The 15,127-nt window shown below is 40.1% G+C and overlaps 1 protein-coding gene across 1 annotated transcript in view; it reads left to right on the top strand.

The window, feature by feature from the left end:
* Window positions 1-9,738, top strand: part of Cdh2 (cadherin 2) — a 219,903-nt gene extending 210,165 nt beyond the window's left edge. Inside the window, exon 16 of the mRNA XM_036204864.1 lies at window positions 8,257-9,738. Within this exon, the coding sequence (XP_036060757.1) occupies window positions 8,257-8,463 (207 nt within the window). The 3' untranslated portion in view covers window positions 8,464-9,738. The remainder of the gene's footprint in view (window positions 1-8,256) is intronic.
* Window positions 9,739-15,127: the final 5,389 nt, after the last annotated feature.

The following is a 15,127-nucleotide window of genomic DNA, read 5'->3' as shown; positions in this document are numbered from 1 at the left end:
ATGTTTTCACTTACAGTCTTGTCAGTGTGTTGGTAGGGCATGACTCCACCCAGCCGCAGTCGAGGAGCCTCTGTCCAATATCGACGTGATGCAATTGCACCTCTGGTCCCCTGCCAGCCTGCATATTGCAGAGGATTGAAGGGGCTCTTTATTTGTGCTTTGCACCCTTGGCTTGTAATTGGATTCTGTTCTTCCTGATTCAAACTCATTTTTCCTTTATGAGGCCTTACCAAGCCAGAAAGGGCAGGATACAGAGGAGAGACAGGTGCTACCCAGTGTCACCCAATGCTACCTGAGGCTTGCCCCCATCCATTAAAAACCATTCTGGTTCTGTTCAGCCTCCTTCTGGGGTCTTCTGTGGCCCGGGAAATGGGTCCTTATTCCTGGGGTGATTGGATGAGGTAGTGCAAGATACTTTGGTTAATGAATGAATAAATGGATGAAAGGGCCCCATTTGTAGTCATTTTCAAAATAGCAGCAAATCCCGTGAACCTGAGTATTATCTCAAGATACAAAGAAAGAAGAAAGATAACCACAAACAGGCCTTGAAATTCCCAAGGACCATGGAAGCTTGCACAAAGCCCCAAGTTCAATCCCCAGCATCACATTATACTGTCCATGGTGACACACACCTATAGTCCCAGCTCTCAGTAGAGGCAGGAACACCAGCTCAAGGTCATTCTTGGCTACATAATGGTTTCCATATCAGCCTTAGCTAAAGGACACTTTGTCTCAAAAAAAAAAAAAAAAAATCAAAACATTGACAGCAAAATAGTCCTACAATTAGAAGCAGGAGAAAACTCCAAGTAGGTTAAGGTGTCTCAAGAACAATAAAAGAGAGTACCAGGATATAATAGTTCTGTGGGCAAACGAATGGAGACCAATACTCCCTAGAAGTTACAGAATTCTCAGAAGTACCATATGGAATCTTTCATCCCAGGTAACCATTACAATTCCCTCAATATCTTTCATTAACTTGGCAAACAAAAATAAATACATGTATTTTGAAACATTTGAAGGCACCTGGAAAGAACTCCAGCACACTTTGTGAAAACATTGCAAATACATACAAATTTATTTATCTCCAGGTCTTATTTGATTTAGCAGAGGACCAAATGTTCCAAAGGAAGAATAATATAGTGGTGATTATAATTGGAGTGCTTTTATATATATAAGGACTAGGGAAACTCATGAGAACATTCTCCAGCTTGTTTATTTAAATAATGAATGGATGTTGCCCTGAATCTCACAAGAGAACTCATTTCTAGTCAAGCAGGAAGAGTAGAACAAGACACCTGTTTTCAGATTTTAGTTAAAATTTTATCCTGGTTGCATTTTTAAACATGACCTTCAGAAGGTGAGAAAATTGAAATAAATTTATTTAATCTCAGCTTCTTAGTAGATATTAGCATATCTCCAATAACTGCACTAATCTTACATGCCCTTATCTTAGAGGAATTAAAACCACGTGTGCCCTTCTGTGAAAAGACTGACTTGTGACTTACATGCCTTAAAACATCCAGAAGGGCCTTGTAGAAGAATTTGTTAAACTACTGAAGCTTAAACTGCCTCTTTCTCTTGTTAGTTACATTAGTTTTTCTACTGTAAAGTGTGTCATTTCGCTCTTAGAGACTGAGGGGCTTGTCTGAGTTCAATCCAGCTCATCTCAAAGCACTGGGATTTGGTACAAGGTCCAGATCCTTGAAGTTAGTCTCTGAGTTTCCAATTGTCTTCTTTTTTCTTTTTTTATTTAATTAAGGCCTTTTTTGTAAGCACAGAACCTTCTTTTAAGGCTGTAGTGAGAGCTTAATAAAATGGCATGTATGGACGCGTGTGATGGCACACACCTTTAATCCCAGCATTCCGGAGGCAGAGGCAGGCAGATCTCTGTGAGTTCAAGGACAGCCTGGACTACTCTAGAGAACAAGTTCCAGGACAGCCAGGGCTACACAAAGAAACCCTGTCTTGAAAACCAAAACAACTATAAAAAACAGAGACATGTGTAAAATGTACATGTCATACAATAGAGTCTCTGAATTGTTAGAAATACAGTAATGATTACTGCACACAATTTTTTATCAACAAAAGATTCCCAATAGTCTTTTAATTGAAAATAAATTAAATAAATCTCTCATAAACATAATCACATCTTAATTTAAATTCTCTATAACCAAAGAGGTTAGTAATGTTAATATATATATATATATATATATATATATATATATATATATATATAATGTAAAATGGTATACTATTATGTCAACCTGCATTTTACTTATTTATTTATTTATGTTTCATTTTTGAGACAAGGTCTCTCTATGTAGTCCTGGTTGTACTAGAGCTATGGACTCACAAAGATCCACCAGCCTCTGCCTCCTGAGTGCTAGGATTAAAGGTATAGGCCACCACTCCAGCCCCAATGATATTTTAATCTTAGATCCTCTTAACAGAGTAGACATCATGACAGACATAATCTAGATGCTGAGATGAAAGAAAAAAGAAAAAAAACCAAGTCTGGAGCATTAGGGAAAAGCTTTCTTGCAGAAGAGCGGCTGAAAGTCGGACATCGTCCTGAAAAGCAGGATGTGAGTGTAAAACGGCCTCAGCAGGAAGGGGCCTCACACTCTGAAGTGATTCAAACAAGGTGATGTAAGAAGTGACTGGAGGGACACAGGTGTGCCTCCCGTGGATGGGGAAGGAAAACTCAACAGCACAAACAGCATTCCCAGTGCGCTAACACACAAATGCGTGGATGGATGGATGCTGGATGGGTGGATGGTTGGATGGATGAGTAGGTAGATGATTTGTAACTGGTGGCTAAGGTATATTAATCATATCAAAATGTGCTGAGAAGCATTTCAATCACACTGCAGCTAGAAGGAAATGAACCTGGAAACAGACGCTGTGTGCAGAGTACCACGTTCAGGTTTGGGAAACTGGTGCTCCGTTTAGGTCTAGGTGTTCAGGTTGAGGTGAGGGGAAACAGTCAGTGTTTCTCCACAGAGTTTTGTTTTTGGTCTTGTTGATCGCCCAGACATCAATCAGGCCTTGGGAAAACACCACCTAATTCTTCTATCTCGGCTTCTCTCTTCTATTATTTACTTAAACTGTTAATCAATTTTAAGTTTAATTTTCTTCTGTAAAGGTGGTTGCTTTTCTTTCCATGGCTGTGCACCTATGGAACACTATTTTTCACACCCCAGGTGAACCTGTCCCTTATGTATGCAGGCCTTAAAGAGCACATTGAAGGTTTTACCTACAGGGAGTGAAACCCCCTTAGTGAGAGACAGCACTCATCCAAGGAGATGGGCTGGAGTCCGGAGATGAGAGGAACAGTGAGAAGGCCCTTTGCTCGGCTGTTGCAGGACACGGGGAGCTGAGGCAAAGCTGGGACAGACACACAGAGGACGATGTCAGGAGATCAGTGGCTTTTCCTCCTTCGTCTCTCTTGTGTTCCTCTCTGCAGAGTGCCTTTATAGTTCCCATCAAAGTGAGTCTCCACCCCAAACGCATAGGCTCCAAAATCTATAAATACAACCTCAGCAAGAAGTGGCCACAGCTTGCACTCGGCAGCCCTGAGACTGCAGAAAACTGACAAAGGCACCCAGATAAATTTATCTAGAGTTCAAGATCTTCTGCCTCGAGAAAGGTGAAGCCAGGAGCCAAGCACACCTTTCTAAATGGAGTCAAACCTGGAAAGGAGAAGCACGTGGTTGGCTTGTAAATTTGGTAACAGTGCTTTATACATCAAGTGACACAGTGTCCATATCCAAGAATAAAAGAATCCATAAGGGATCCAGAAAACTCTGCTCCCCCTGATTTATTCTGCAGTCTCTGACCACATGGCTGTAATTGCAGGTTTCTCAGCTTGACTATGATCGTCTTAGTAAGTACCTCATTCAGACTTGTCCCATTCTGTTCTGAAGTGCAAACCAAAGCTAAGCATGTGAAAGGAGCTTAAAGTTCTTGACCTCTCCCTGGAAAGATAGCTGCACCAAGAATTCTTCCAGGCCAGTGATTTCACTCTCTCATAGTTATAAACCCAGAGACAACACACATGCCCTGCATGGTGCAGTTGTCTCTCACTAATCATGTTATAGCCTTTACTCCTTTGTAAAAGCAAAGAAAACAAATTCAAAACTACCATGGTGGTCAGAAGACCAACATACAAGCTGAATGTGTATTTCTCAAGATGAGAAGAATATTTTTAAGATTCTCAGCACCAGGTATGGGATAGATTTCTTCAAGCATTACACTGATTTTAAGGAGTGCTGAATTAAATGTGTTAAGAAATTTGCTGAAGATTCTCAGAGTCTTCTGACATACCAGTGAGGTCCAGAGAGTTGTAGCATGAATCACTTGAACACGGAAATCTATGTCATCACTTTTCAGTCCCTGAATCCAGATAGACTTGACACTCTACAATCCTACCATTGACTTTTTTAAGATAGGGTATTGTATAATCACAGATTGGCCTTGAACTCCTTAAACTGGCTTTGCAGCCATTCTAAGAATAACGTTAAACATCCCATCCTACCATCTCTGTCTGTGGGGTGGTATGATTACAGGTGGGCACCACAACGCCTAGTTAAGGCAGTATTGAGGAATCAAATACAGGGCTTCTTACATGCTGGGCAAGCTCTCTAGCAACTGTGCCACACCCCCAACCATCTCTTTATAATAAAATCATAGTACCTGTTTTCAGGAAGTCCGTTGTACTCAGAATTTCCATGAAGCTTTTTGATTTTTCTCCTGGGGTCTATTTCATACGTAGACCAAAGCTAGATGGTGCTGAACTAGAAGACTCAAGTAGTAACTGTAGTTGTAGTTGGTAGGTTTTGTAGGAAAAGGGGGGAATATGAGGTGATACTGGGTGACTGTAAACCCAAAGAGGTTTGTTCATACCCAGTTCTCCAGTGCATTAGAGTTACTGAAACCGAACCCATGTGCCTTGCAGTGACTACATAAGATGAACGAAAGTGAATGCTTTGGCTTTGCCAGACCTGGGACTGTAGTAACCGATAGCTATTGCTGGCTTGCAGTAGTGATGGCTGTACTTCTTACACAAAGGCCAAGTCCATCGGTGGCCCTCCTTCCGTATCGACATGTAGTTTTCCTTGCAAGGACTGGGGGCATTTAAAGCCTGAGTGAGTGACAGACCATTCTCCAGGCTGACCAGAGAAAGGACTGTGAGCAGCGCTGCAGAGCCCTTCCAGTGCTCTCTCTTCCCACTCCTCACGCTGCGTTGGCCATAACCAAGCCTGACAGCTGGGTGGAGCAAGTAAACTGGGACTCTAGAGAGGAGGCCCTTGTGGCATCTTGGGCGTGTGCTCCCCTGGGGATCACTGAGGACAGCAACCCACTCTGCCACAGAAAGGAGACAGAGATCCTGAGAAAGTGTAGGTTGTGGTTCTCAGTCTTAGCAGAACTGCACTGTAGCTTATTCTAAAAATAAGCCAAGGAAAGTCTCGTCCAGACTTATTTTTGTTTTACATATTGAAGTGGTTTGCTGAAGACTTTTAAAATTTTATTTAACAGCCCTTTCTGGGGTGGAAATAGTATAACATGATATGAGGGAAAGTTGTGCCTAATTATAAATGGTTAGGATTGTTGGTAGGAGATTCTTGGATGTGGGAGGGTTGGTAGGATTTGGCTCTGGTTTATGATGGGAGTCTAGCAGCTGCAGTTTTATTTCTTAAAATAACATGTCTTAACTTTGATTTCAAATGTCAATGCAAGATTTTTTTCTTTAAAAGTAACCATTAAAATATTAACTGGTGCTCACTGAGGTTTTCTGTGGCTAACACTAGTGAAGGCTTGAACCCCGAGTCTCTTTTGATCTTCAGATAACCTTATTACAGTCTCCATAAGCCGATACTGGGGACTCAAGGTCAAAGTTGAGGTGTTGACTCAGATCCAATCTCAGAAACACTACAGCATATTGACTCTGATCTTATCTTTCCTGATTCTTCCTTATTCTTTATCTGTAAACTTATAAGGATTGAAATTCTCATTTTTAAAAAAGTTTCTTTTTTCTAAGTTTCATTTCTGATTGCTGTGGCAAAATACCCCAACAGAAGCCATTCAGGGAAGAAAGGACTTTGTCAGGCTTGCAGTTGGAGGGTATAGCCCATCAAGGCGGGGAGGCAGGAAGCACAGGCATCTAGTGGCTGGGCAACCATATTCAGTCAGCAGAGAGAGGAACAAATGCATGCTACTCAGTCCCCTCCCTCTCCATTTATACAGTCCAGGATCCCTGTTAGGGAATGGTGCCACCCACAGCAGGCCTGTCTTCCCACCTCAGCTAATGTAATCAAGATCATTTCCCTACAGACATGCCAAGAGGATCATCTTCCCGTTGATTCTAGGTTCTGTAAATTGACCATTAACTCTGACCATCACACTTATATAAGTTAACATATACTGGAAAACATATGGATTGTAAGGAATAATCTCTCAAGGAAGAAAGTCTATAACAAATATCCACGTCTCAGAGAAAAGGAAGCCACCACACACCCATCAGCTTCTGCTGATCCGAAGCTCTAAGAAGACAGTAATTGCTTGAAAACTGTTGTTGCTGTGTTGTGGAGCATCAACATAGAATTGAGAAAATTCCCAAAAGACCTAAGGCTGTTTTTTTTTTTTTTTTTTTTGATGTTTTGTGGTGCATAATTAACAATTAGCTGTAGATACTTCAACTGCATATTTAAAAGCACCTGATTCCAGGAGTTAAGAATGTGGATGCTAATTGCCTCCCTAGTTTGTATTCTTTATTCTTAAGACTCATATATATATATTCATTTTAGATTGACAAAAATTTCTCCCTTCCCCAATATTTATATTATATTCAAGTATTGGGTCATGGCTTTCTGTGGCCTATGAAAGCTAGAAGTCAACCTACTTCTTATTGAATAAACTGTTTTTAAGTTTTCATGATATACAATCATTATACATGGTAGTGTTTTATGTAAGACATTTCATACAAGTATGTGTTGTGCATTGGACATACTACTCCCATTCCCCTTACCCACACCCTTTTCACTCTCTCCTTTCCCATTGGTCTTTGTTCCATAACCATTCACTTCTACATTCATACCATTAATTCGTGTGTGTGTGTGTGTGTGTGTGTGTGTGTGTGTGTGTGTGTGTACACACACACAGTTTTGTATATATGCATGAAATCCAAGAACCACAAATTACAGAAAATACACATTTGTCTTTCTAAGACTGGCTTAATTTCTGTGATTATTTCCAGGTGGATTCCCTGTGCTATGAAAAGCATACTTAGAAGTTGCCCTATCTTTTCACACTGTATCAATTCACTCCACATTTTATGTTCCTATAATAAGGTGATCTGATGGGACTCTCTATGTAGTATCACCTCTGACCTCTCATCAGTCATCCTCTGATAGCCTTCCAAAATCAGGTCAATGTCACTTTCTCCGTGAATCCGGTCTTCATGGTCATCTCAGTTTTCACTTCTTCAGTTTCCTGGTGTTTGCCTAGATTTTGTAGTTCTGATGTTTGTCGTGAGCTTTCTGGTGTGATCATGCTTCTAAACTACATTGTGGACAGACAGAGGGCCAAGGACCACTCAATTCTTTATATCTGTCCTCTTTGATACACATGGAGTTTATATTCAACTTCTTAATTGTCCAAAAATATCCCTTTCCAGGTCCATGTATCACAAGGACCTTTGTGTTTGTGTCATATTATCTGATCTAGTAGTAAATTAAATTACTCTTTCAAAACTGCTCTTATCCCATGGACTTTTAGTCACATTTATTACATGTCCTGTCAAGGAAAGTGTTGTTCATGTTCAGTGATTGATTGATTTTGTTGTTCTCATAGTAATTAATTACCACCTTAAAATTTAAGTTGCATTTTGGTAAATTTTTTCTTTTGACCTAGCCGTCGGTCTCCATATATCATATCATTTAAGATCTCCTCTTACCAGCTACAAACAAATGACCCCTTTCTTCCATCTGTCAAACATACTCCCCAACCGGTCACCACCCTCTTCTTACATCATGGGCACCCTTCGGATTGATTACTTGAAAAAGATAATTGTCTGACTTTGAAGCCCCAATCACCCTTCCCCTCCACCCATTTTTTTTTTTCTCGTGTGTTGAAATTGCTGGGATCTTGCCAATGGGAACCTTTGAGCAATTTGTGATCCCTCAAGGGCTCTGGGGTGACCTTGTGCTCTGGCAGCCGGAACCCTCCAGTAATTGTTTCCTGTCTCTCCTAACCTAGGGCCTTAAAGCTGCTGACAACGACCCCACAGCTCCACCATATGACTCGCTCTTGGTCTTTGATTATGAGGGCAGCGGCTCCACAGCCGGCTCCTTGAGCTCTCTCAACTCCTCCAGTAGCGGTGGGGACCAGGACTATGACTACCTGAATGACTGGGGACCCCGCTTCAAGAAGCTGGCCGACATGTACGGGGGCGGCGATGACTGACCGACCAGCAGGACGGGACGGACTTGGCTTTTGGACAAGTACGAACAGTTTCACCTGATATTCCCAAAAAGCATACAGAAGCTAGGCTTTAACTCTGTAGTCACTAGCACCGTGCTTGCTGGAGGCTTTGGCGTAGGCTGCGAACCAGTTTGGGCTCCCAGGGAATATCAGTGATCCGATACTGTCAGCTACACTTGAATTTTACAGTACAGAAGCACTGGGATTTTATGTGCCTTTTTGTACCTTTTTCAGATTGGAATTAGTTTTCTGTTTAAGGCTTTAATGGTACTGATTTCTGAAACAATAAGGAAAAGACAAAATATTTTGTGGTGGGAGCAGAAAGTTAAACGTGATATGCTTCAACACACTTTTGTTACAATGCATTTGCTTTTGTTAAGATACAGAATGAAATGAACAGATTAAAAAAATTAACTCATGGAGTGATTTTGTTACCTTGGGGAGGGGGGGTGAGACCATGAGATAGGAAAAATGTACATTACTTCTAGTTTTAGACTTTAGGGTTTTTTTTTGTTTTTGTTTTTGTTTTTTTTTCACTAAAATCTTAAAACTTACGCAGCTGGTTGCAGATAAAGGGAGTTTTCATATCACCAATTTGTAGCAAAATTGAATTTTTTCATAAACTAGAATGTTAGACACATTTTGGTCTTAATCCATGTACACTTTTTTATTTCCTGTATTTTTTCCACCTCGCTGTAAAAATGGTGTGTGTACATAATGTTTTATCAGCATAGACTATGGAGGAGTGCAGAGAACTCGGAACATGTGTATGTATTATTTGGACTTTGGATTCAGGTTTTTTGCATGTTAATATCTTTCGTTATGGATAAAGTATTTACAAAACAAAGTGACATTTGATTCAACTGTTGAGCTGTAGTTAGAATACTCAATTTTTAATTTTTAATTTTTTTAATTTCTTTTTTATTTTCTTTTTTTGTTTTGTTTTGTTTTGTTTGGGGGAGGGATAAAAGTTCTTAGCACAAATGTTTTACATAATTTGTACCAAAAAAAATTACACACAAAAAAAGAAAAGTAAAGTAAAAGGGGGTGGCCTGGTACTGACAGCATTAGCAAGTGTGTGTTTTTTAAAAACAAAACAAATAAACAAAAAAATAAATAAAAAGAGAAAAAAGGGGAAAAAAAGCTTTTAAACTGGAAAGACCCTGACAACGGCTTTGCGTCTGTGTTGTGTACCAGATTATAAACAATACACCTCTGACCCCAGCGTTCTGAATAAAATGCTAATTTTGGATCTGGTGACTGGTTTGAACCTTTTCTTTCTCCTGTGGAGCTGCTTTCAGTGTTGTGGAAACCCCAAGAGCTGGGGGATCTTTGGGAGCCTCAGTGCAAAATTATGTGTCTGTTCTTAGTCCCTTCCTCCTGAAATGCCTGTCATTGTGGCGGCTGTCACTTGAGACCTTACCATCTGCCTAGAAGAAAGACATCAATTGACTGGAAAAGGAACCTATTGGCCTTGGTATAAAAATGACGTCATGAACTTCATTGAACATCATGACATTGCTAGTTCACCTTTTGTTGCCACCCAAGCTGTTGGTTATGCAAAAATGGGTGGTGGGCGTGGCCTTGGGAATAGCAGTGGACACCTGCTGGGTCTCCCATACCCCACTGAAGCCATTGTTCTATGTCCTAGTGAAAGATGCTCAGGCTTGGCTCCTAACTCTTAATTCAACCTTTCCTTTAAGTTATGTGTGTTGTATGAGGAGCAGAGAGAGAAACAGTCATGCTAAATTTTGTAAAACTGTTCATGTATCCTGCTGTAATTCATAAGTGAATTGTATGACAATGGAGGGAACTCTCACTATTTTTATATCTGATTCATAGTCACAGTACCACATATTTTTACAGTATAGACTTTAGAAAACACATACAACATACTTCCTCTAAATAAATCTGCTGTTTTTCTTCCCAACATAAAGGTTATTATACACACACAGTGAAATGTGCTTTTCTGTTGACTGACTTAGTTGACAATTCTTCCATGTCACTTTTCTGATCCTTACATGCTAGGACTCTGGGAATTTCCATAATGAAAACATACTAAATTGGATCAGCTTTGTCTAAAATGGATTCATAGACAGTGCCCCCATGCTGTTTGTACATTTAAATGAAAACTGAACTGACTTTCAAATTCAAATGTGTAAAATTTCTATCAAGTAGATACTTTTTCAAATGATCTGGAAAAAGTGGTGCACATCTGCAATTCCAGCATTTGGAGACAGACACAAGGGGATCATCACAAATTAAAGACCACTCTGGTCTACATAGCAAGTTCCAAGCCAGCCAGGGTTGCATAGCAAGACCATGCCCCCAAAATAGATAGATAGGTAGGAAGGTAGGTAGGTAGGTAGGTAGGTGGGTGGGTGGGTAGATAGATAGATAGATAGATAGATAGATAGATAGATAGATAGATGATAGATAGACAGACAGATAGATAGATAGACAGATAGATAGATCAAACAAGAAAAACAACCCTATATACACATGAGTTAATTAATAGTTTTCAAAACTCTCCTTTTTATAGCTGTGGTCCTCTATAAAAACATTTCTAAAACAAGTTCCCAAAAAGCAGTGAAGAGTAGTAGACGGGTCGTCTCATTTTGCTACAAATGGATTTTTCTATTCATCTAGTTGCAGTTCTTGGTTCTTGTTATCCAAGCTACTTTATACATGTGTTTGCATACAGATTTTATTTTCATTTATATTCAAGAAAATGGGGTTTACACACTATATATTTTTCTGTGATTTTTTTTTATTTTGCTAACACTTTATCACAGACTTTTTCCCATATTACTATATATGTATTCCACTTCATCCTTTTTAACTGCTACATAGAATTCCATAATATGGACTTAATAGTTTTATTGAATCGTTTCTTAATTTGTTTCCTTTTTTCATGATTAAAAATGATTCCACAGTAAACACACTTGTGCAAGCCTCTGCATGTGGGAGTATTTTTCCAAATTAGAAGCCTGGAGATGGAATTACATGATTCAAGAAACCAGAGGGAAGTTAATTAAACATGGCTAAAATTATAAATGTTTAGTGTTACTTGAATGAGCCTTTAGCTAAAAGAAGCAGCTTACCAAACGGCAGCAGCAGAATGCAAGATGATCTAACCAAGGCCTTCCTCCCTTTCCTGTGGAAATTAGCCATGGAGTTAAGTCCTGGCAGTAGCTTCAAGTGTTCTGGAAAAATGGCTTACACGTGTAATGTAATGAAGCCTTGAAAATCCTGTTTATGAGTGTGATGTTCAGATCTCATCCAGAAGCACAGTTACCTTGGCTTTCCTTGGAACTCAGGTCTGGCTGCAGTGTGAATAGTGAACACATGCATGGAGAGGGAGTCCCCATGGTAAAGGTCACTTTCTGGGATAAAAGCATGTGTACTATAAATTTCAACATGACCGGCAATTGCCTAGTTAAAGCCAACACTAATTCATACCATCACAATGGATCACAAGAATCCACTTCCCTCATTCACAGCAGTCTGGATGTTATGCACCTTAAAGGTTTGTCAGGATGGAACCAGTGAGATGGCCCAGCAGGAAACAGCCTTTGCTGCCGAAACACCTGGAAGTCAAATCTCCAGAACCCTTCCTTACATGGCAAAAGAGAACTAGCTCCATAAAATCATCCTCTGTCCTCTACATGTACAGTAAACACACACACACACCCCATCATCATCATCACCATCATCATCATCCTGTGACCTCTACATGTACAGTAAACACACACACACACCCCATCATCATCATCATCATCATCATCATCATCACCATCATCATCATCATCACCATCTTCATCATCCTGTGACCTCTACATGTACAGTAAACACACACACACACCCCATCATCATCATCATCATCATCATCACCATCATCATCATCATCACCATCTTTATCATCCTGTGACCTCTACATGTACAGTACACCACACACACATGCACACACAATAACAATAAATAAAAATAATTCAGAAGTTTACCCTTTCCATGGGCATCAAGAGATCCTTCTGAAGCCCGTACAGGCTGTGCTTTCTCTGTGTGGACAAGCCCCATCTGTGCTCCTTCAAGTCAGTTTCCATTTCCCTATGGATGCTTTTTTTTTTTTTTCAATTAATGAGTAAGAGCTCATCACATGCTTGCTTTTCTGGTCACTACAGTATTTTTGTAGCACAGAAATTTTTCATATTTTGGGAGGTTTGTTATATTTCAAAGGTAAATTTCTGAAAAATTTTTCCCAATGACATTAAGCACTTTCATTCATCAAGAATCACCATGTCAGAAGTCACCTTTTGAACAAAATAGCTAAATATAAGGTCTGATATTCAGACATCATTTCTTGAAAAATTTAGCCTCGACCCAGTCATGTGACACAGAACCTTCCTCCTAAACTTCTTAGTCTTTTAGTCTGTTCCATTGGTTCACTGATTCTCTGCACAGTGCTGATTGATGCTAACATGTCATTTTGATGAGCTGTTCCCATGCTGTTCTTGTCAAGAAAAGCTTTTCTACATTTTTGCGGAATTTTTCTTCACGTGAGTTTCAGGAATATTTTGTCAAGTACTACAACAGATATTTCAGGTTTCAGTGAGTTGTAGGAAAATGAACGAAGTCACTTATTCCCTCCAGTTCTCCCAACTTGCACACCATGGAGTTTTACTAAGTGTCTCATTTCTGTGTTGTTTGGATCTTTACGTTATTCTTAGGGAAGGACTTTCCTTCACACTGCAGCCTCTTGACCAGTTCTCGCTGCACTTCTGCACGCTGACTTCCATCTCTCCTGGTCCTGCCTTAGTTTACTCTTCCACTAGTTTCTAATCATTTTCTGATGATTCTCCTCAATATTCCTAACATAATATTGACAGTTTTTTCTGTTTCCAAGACTAACAATTGGACTTTCCCCTGCCCTGTTAAAAATTTTAATAATTATTTTTATTGTTCTTGTCTGTAATTGGAAAACTGTATTTCACATTTACTATAGATAATAACAGATTCTAAATGAGCACGCTGAATTTTTTAAACTATCTCCTTTTACATAGATGATTATTAATACATTAATTTGCTGAATTATGTTACTACTCTTAGATGTTCTAGTACTGAATCTAACTTTTCCTGACATGAACTCAGCTGGTGATAATGTCTTTCCTTTAATGGACTAATGTATTTGCTGTTATTTTACCTGAGAACTTCAATATATACACTTTGTTTGTTCATTCTACATACCAACCACAGATCCACGTCTCATCCCTCCTCCCACTCCCCCTACCTCCTCATCTTCCCCCTTATCTCTCCTCGCCTCCTCCAACAGGGAAAGTTTTCCCATGGGGAAACAGCTAAGCCTGGTACATTCTGTTTTGGCAGGACCAAGCTACTCCCCACTGCATCAGGGGTAAGCAAAGTGTCTGACCACAGGTAATGAGATCCAGAAAGTCAACTCATGCACCAGGGATAGATCCTGATCCCACTACCATGGTCCCCTCAAGCAGACCCAGCTACACAACTGACTCTCTTATACAAAGGTTCTAGTCCGGTCCCATGCAGGTTCCACAGCTGTTGATCTAAGGTTCATGAGTTCTTTGAGCTTGGTTCAGTTGCCTTTATGGATTTTCCCATTATGATCTTGACCCTCCTTGCTCATGTTGTCCTTCTCCCCTCTCTTCCACTGAACTCCCAGAGCTCGGCCTGGTGCTTGGCTATGGATCTCTGCATCTGCTTCCATCAGTTACTGGATGAAGGCTCTATGATGACAGTTAGGATATTCACCAATCTGATTACCAGGGCTGGCCAGTTCAGGCCCTCTAATCACTATACTTAGTAGTCTAATCTGGGGTCACCCTCTTGGGTTCCTGGGAATTTCCAGGTTTCTCCCTTACCCCATAATGTCTCTCTCTATTAAGATATCACTTTCATTGCTCTCCCACTCCATCTCTCCCCCAGCTTGACCTTCCCATTCCCTCATGTTCTCATTCACCATCCCCTCCCCTCTGTCACACCCCTTCATCCTCAGTTTACTCAGGGAGATCTCTGTTTCCCCTTACCAAGGCGATATGTACGTCCCTCTTAGGGTATTCCTTGTTACCTAGTTTCTCTGGAGCTGTGGGTTGTAGTTTGATTACCCTTTGCTTTACATCTAGTATCCACTTATGAGTGAGTACATACCATGTTTGTCTTTCTGAGTCTGGGTTACCTCACTCAGGATGATTTTTTTCTAGTTCCATTCATTTGCCTACAAATTTTATGATATCATTGTTTTTTTTACTGCTGAGTAATACCCCATTGTGTATATGTACCAGATTTTCTTTATTCATTCTTTGGTTGACAGACATCTAGGTTGCTTCTGGGTTCTGGCTATTACAAATAATGCTGCTATGAACATAGTTGAGCAAGTGTCCTTGTGGTATGATTGAGCATCAGTTGAGTATATGCCCAAGAGTAGTATCATTGGATTTTGAGGCAGATTGATTCTCAGTTTTCTAAGAAACTGCCATACTGATTTCCAAAGTGACCGTACAAGTTTGTGCTCCCACCAATAGTGGAGATGTGTTCCCCTTGTTCTGCATCCTCTCCAGCATAAGCTGTCATCAGTGTTTTTGATCTTAGCCATTCTGACAAGTATAAGATGGTA

This window comes from Onychomys torridus, chromosome 13 (genome assembly GCF_903995425.1).
Source record: "Onychomys torridus chromosome 13, mOncTor1.1, whole genome shotgun sequence".
NCBI classification, from domain to species: Eukaryota; Metazoa; Chordata; class Mammalia; order Rodentia; family Cricetidae; genus Onychomys; species Onychomys torridus.
Note: the sequence above shows the minus strand (reverse complement) of the source record. Positions and strands in the feature narration are given on the sequence as shown.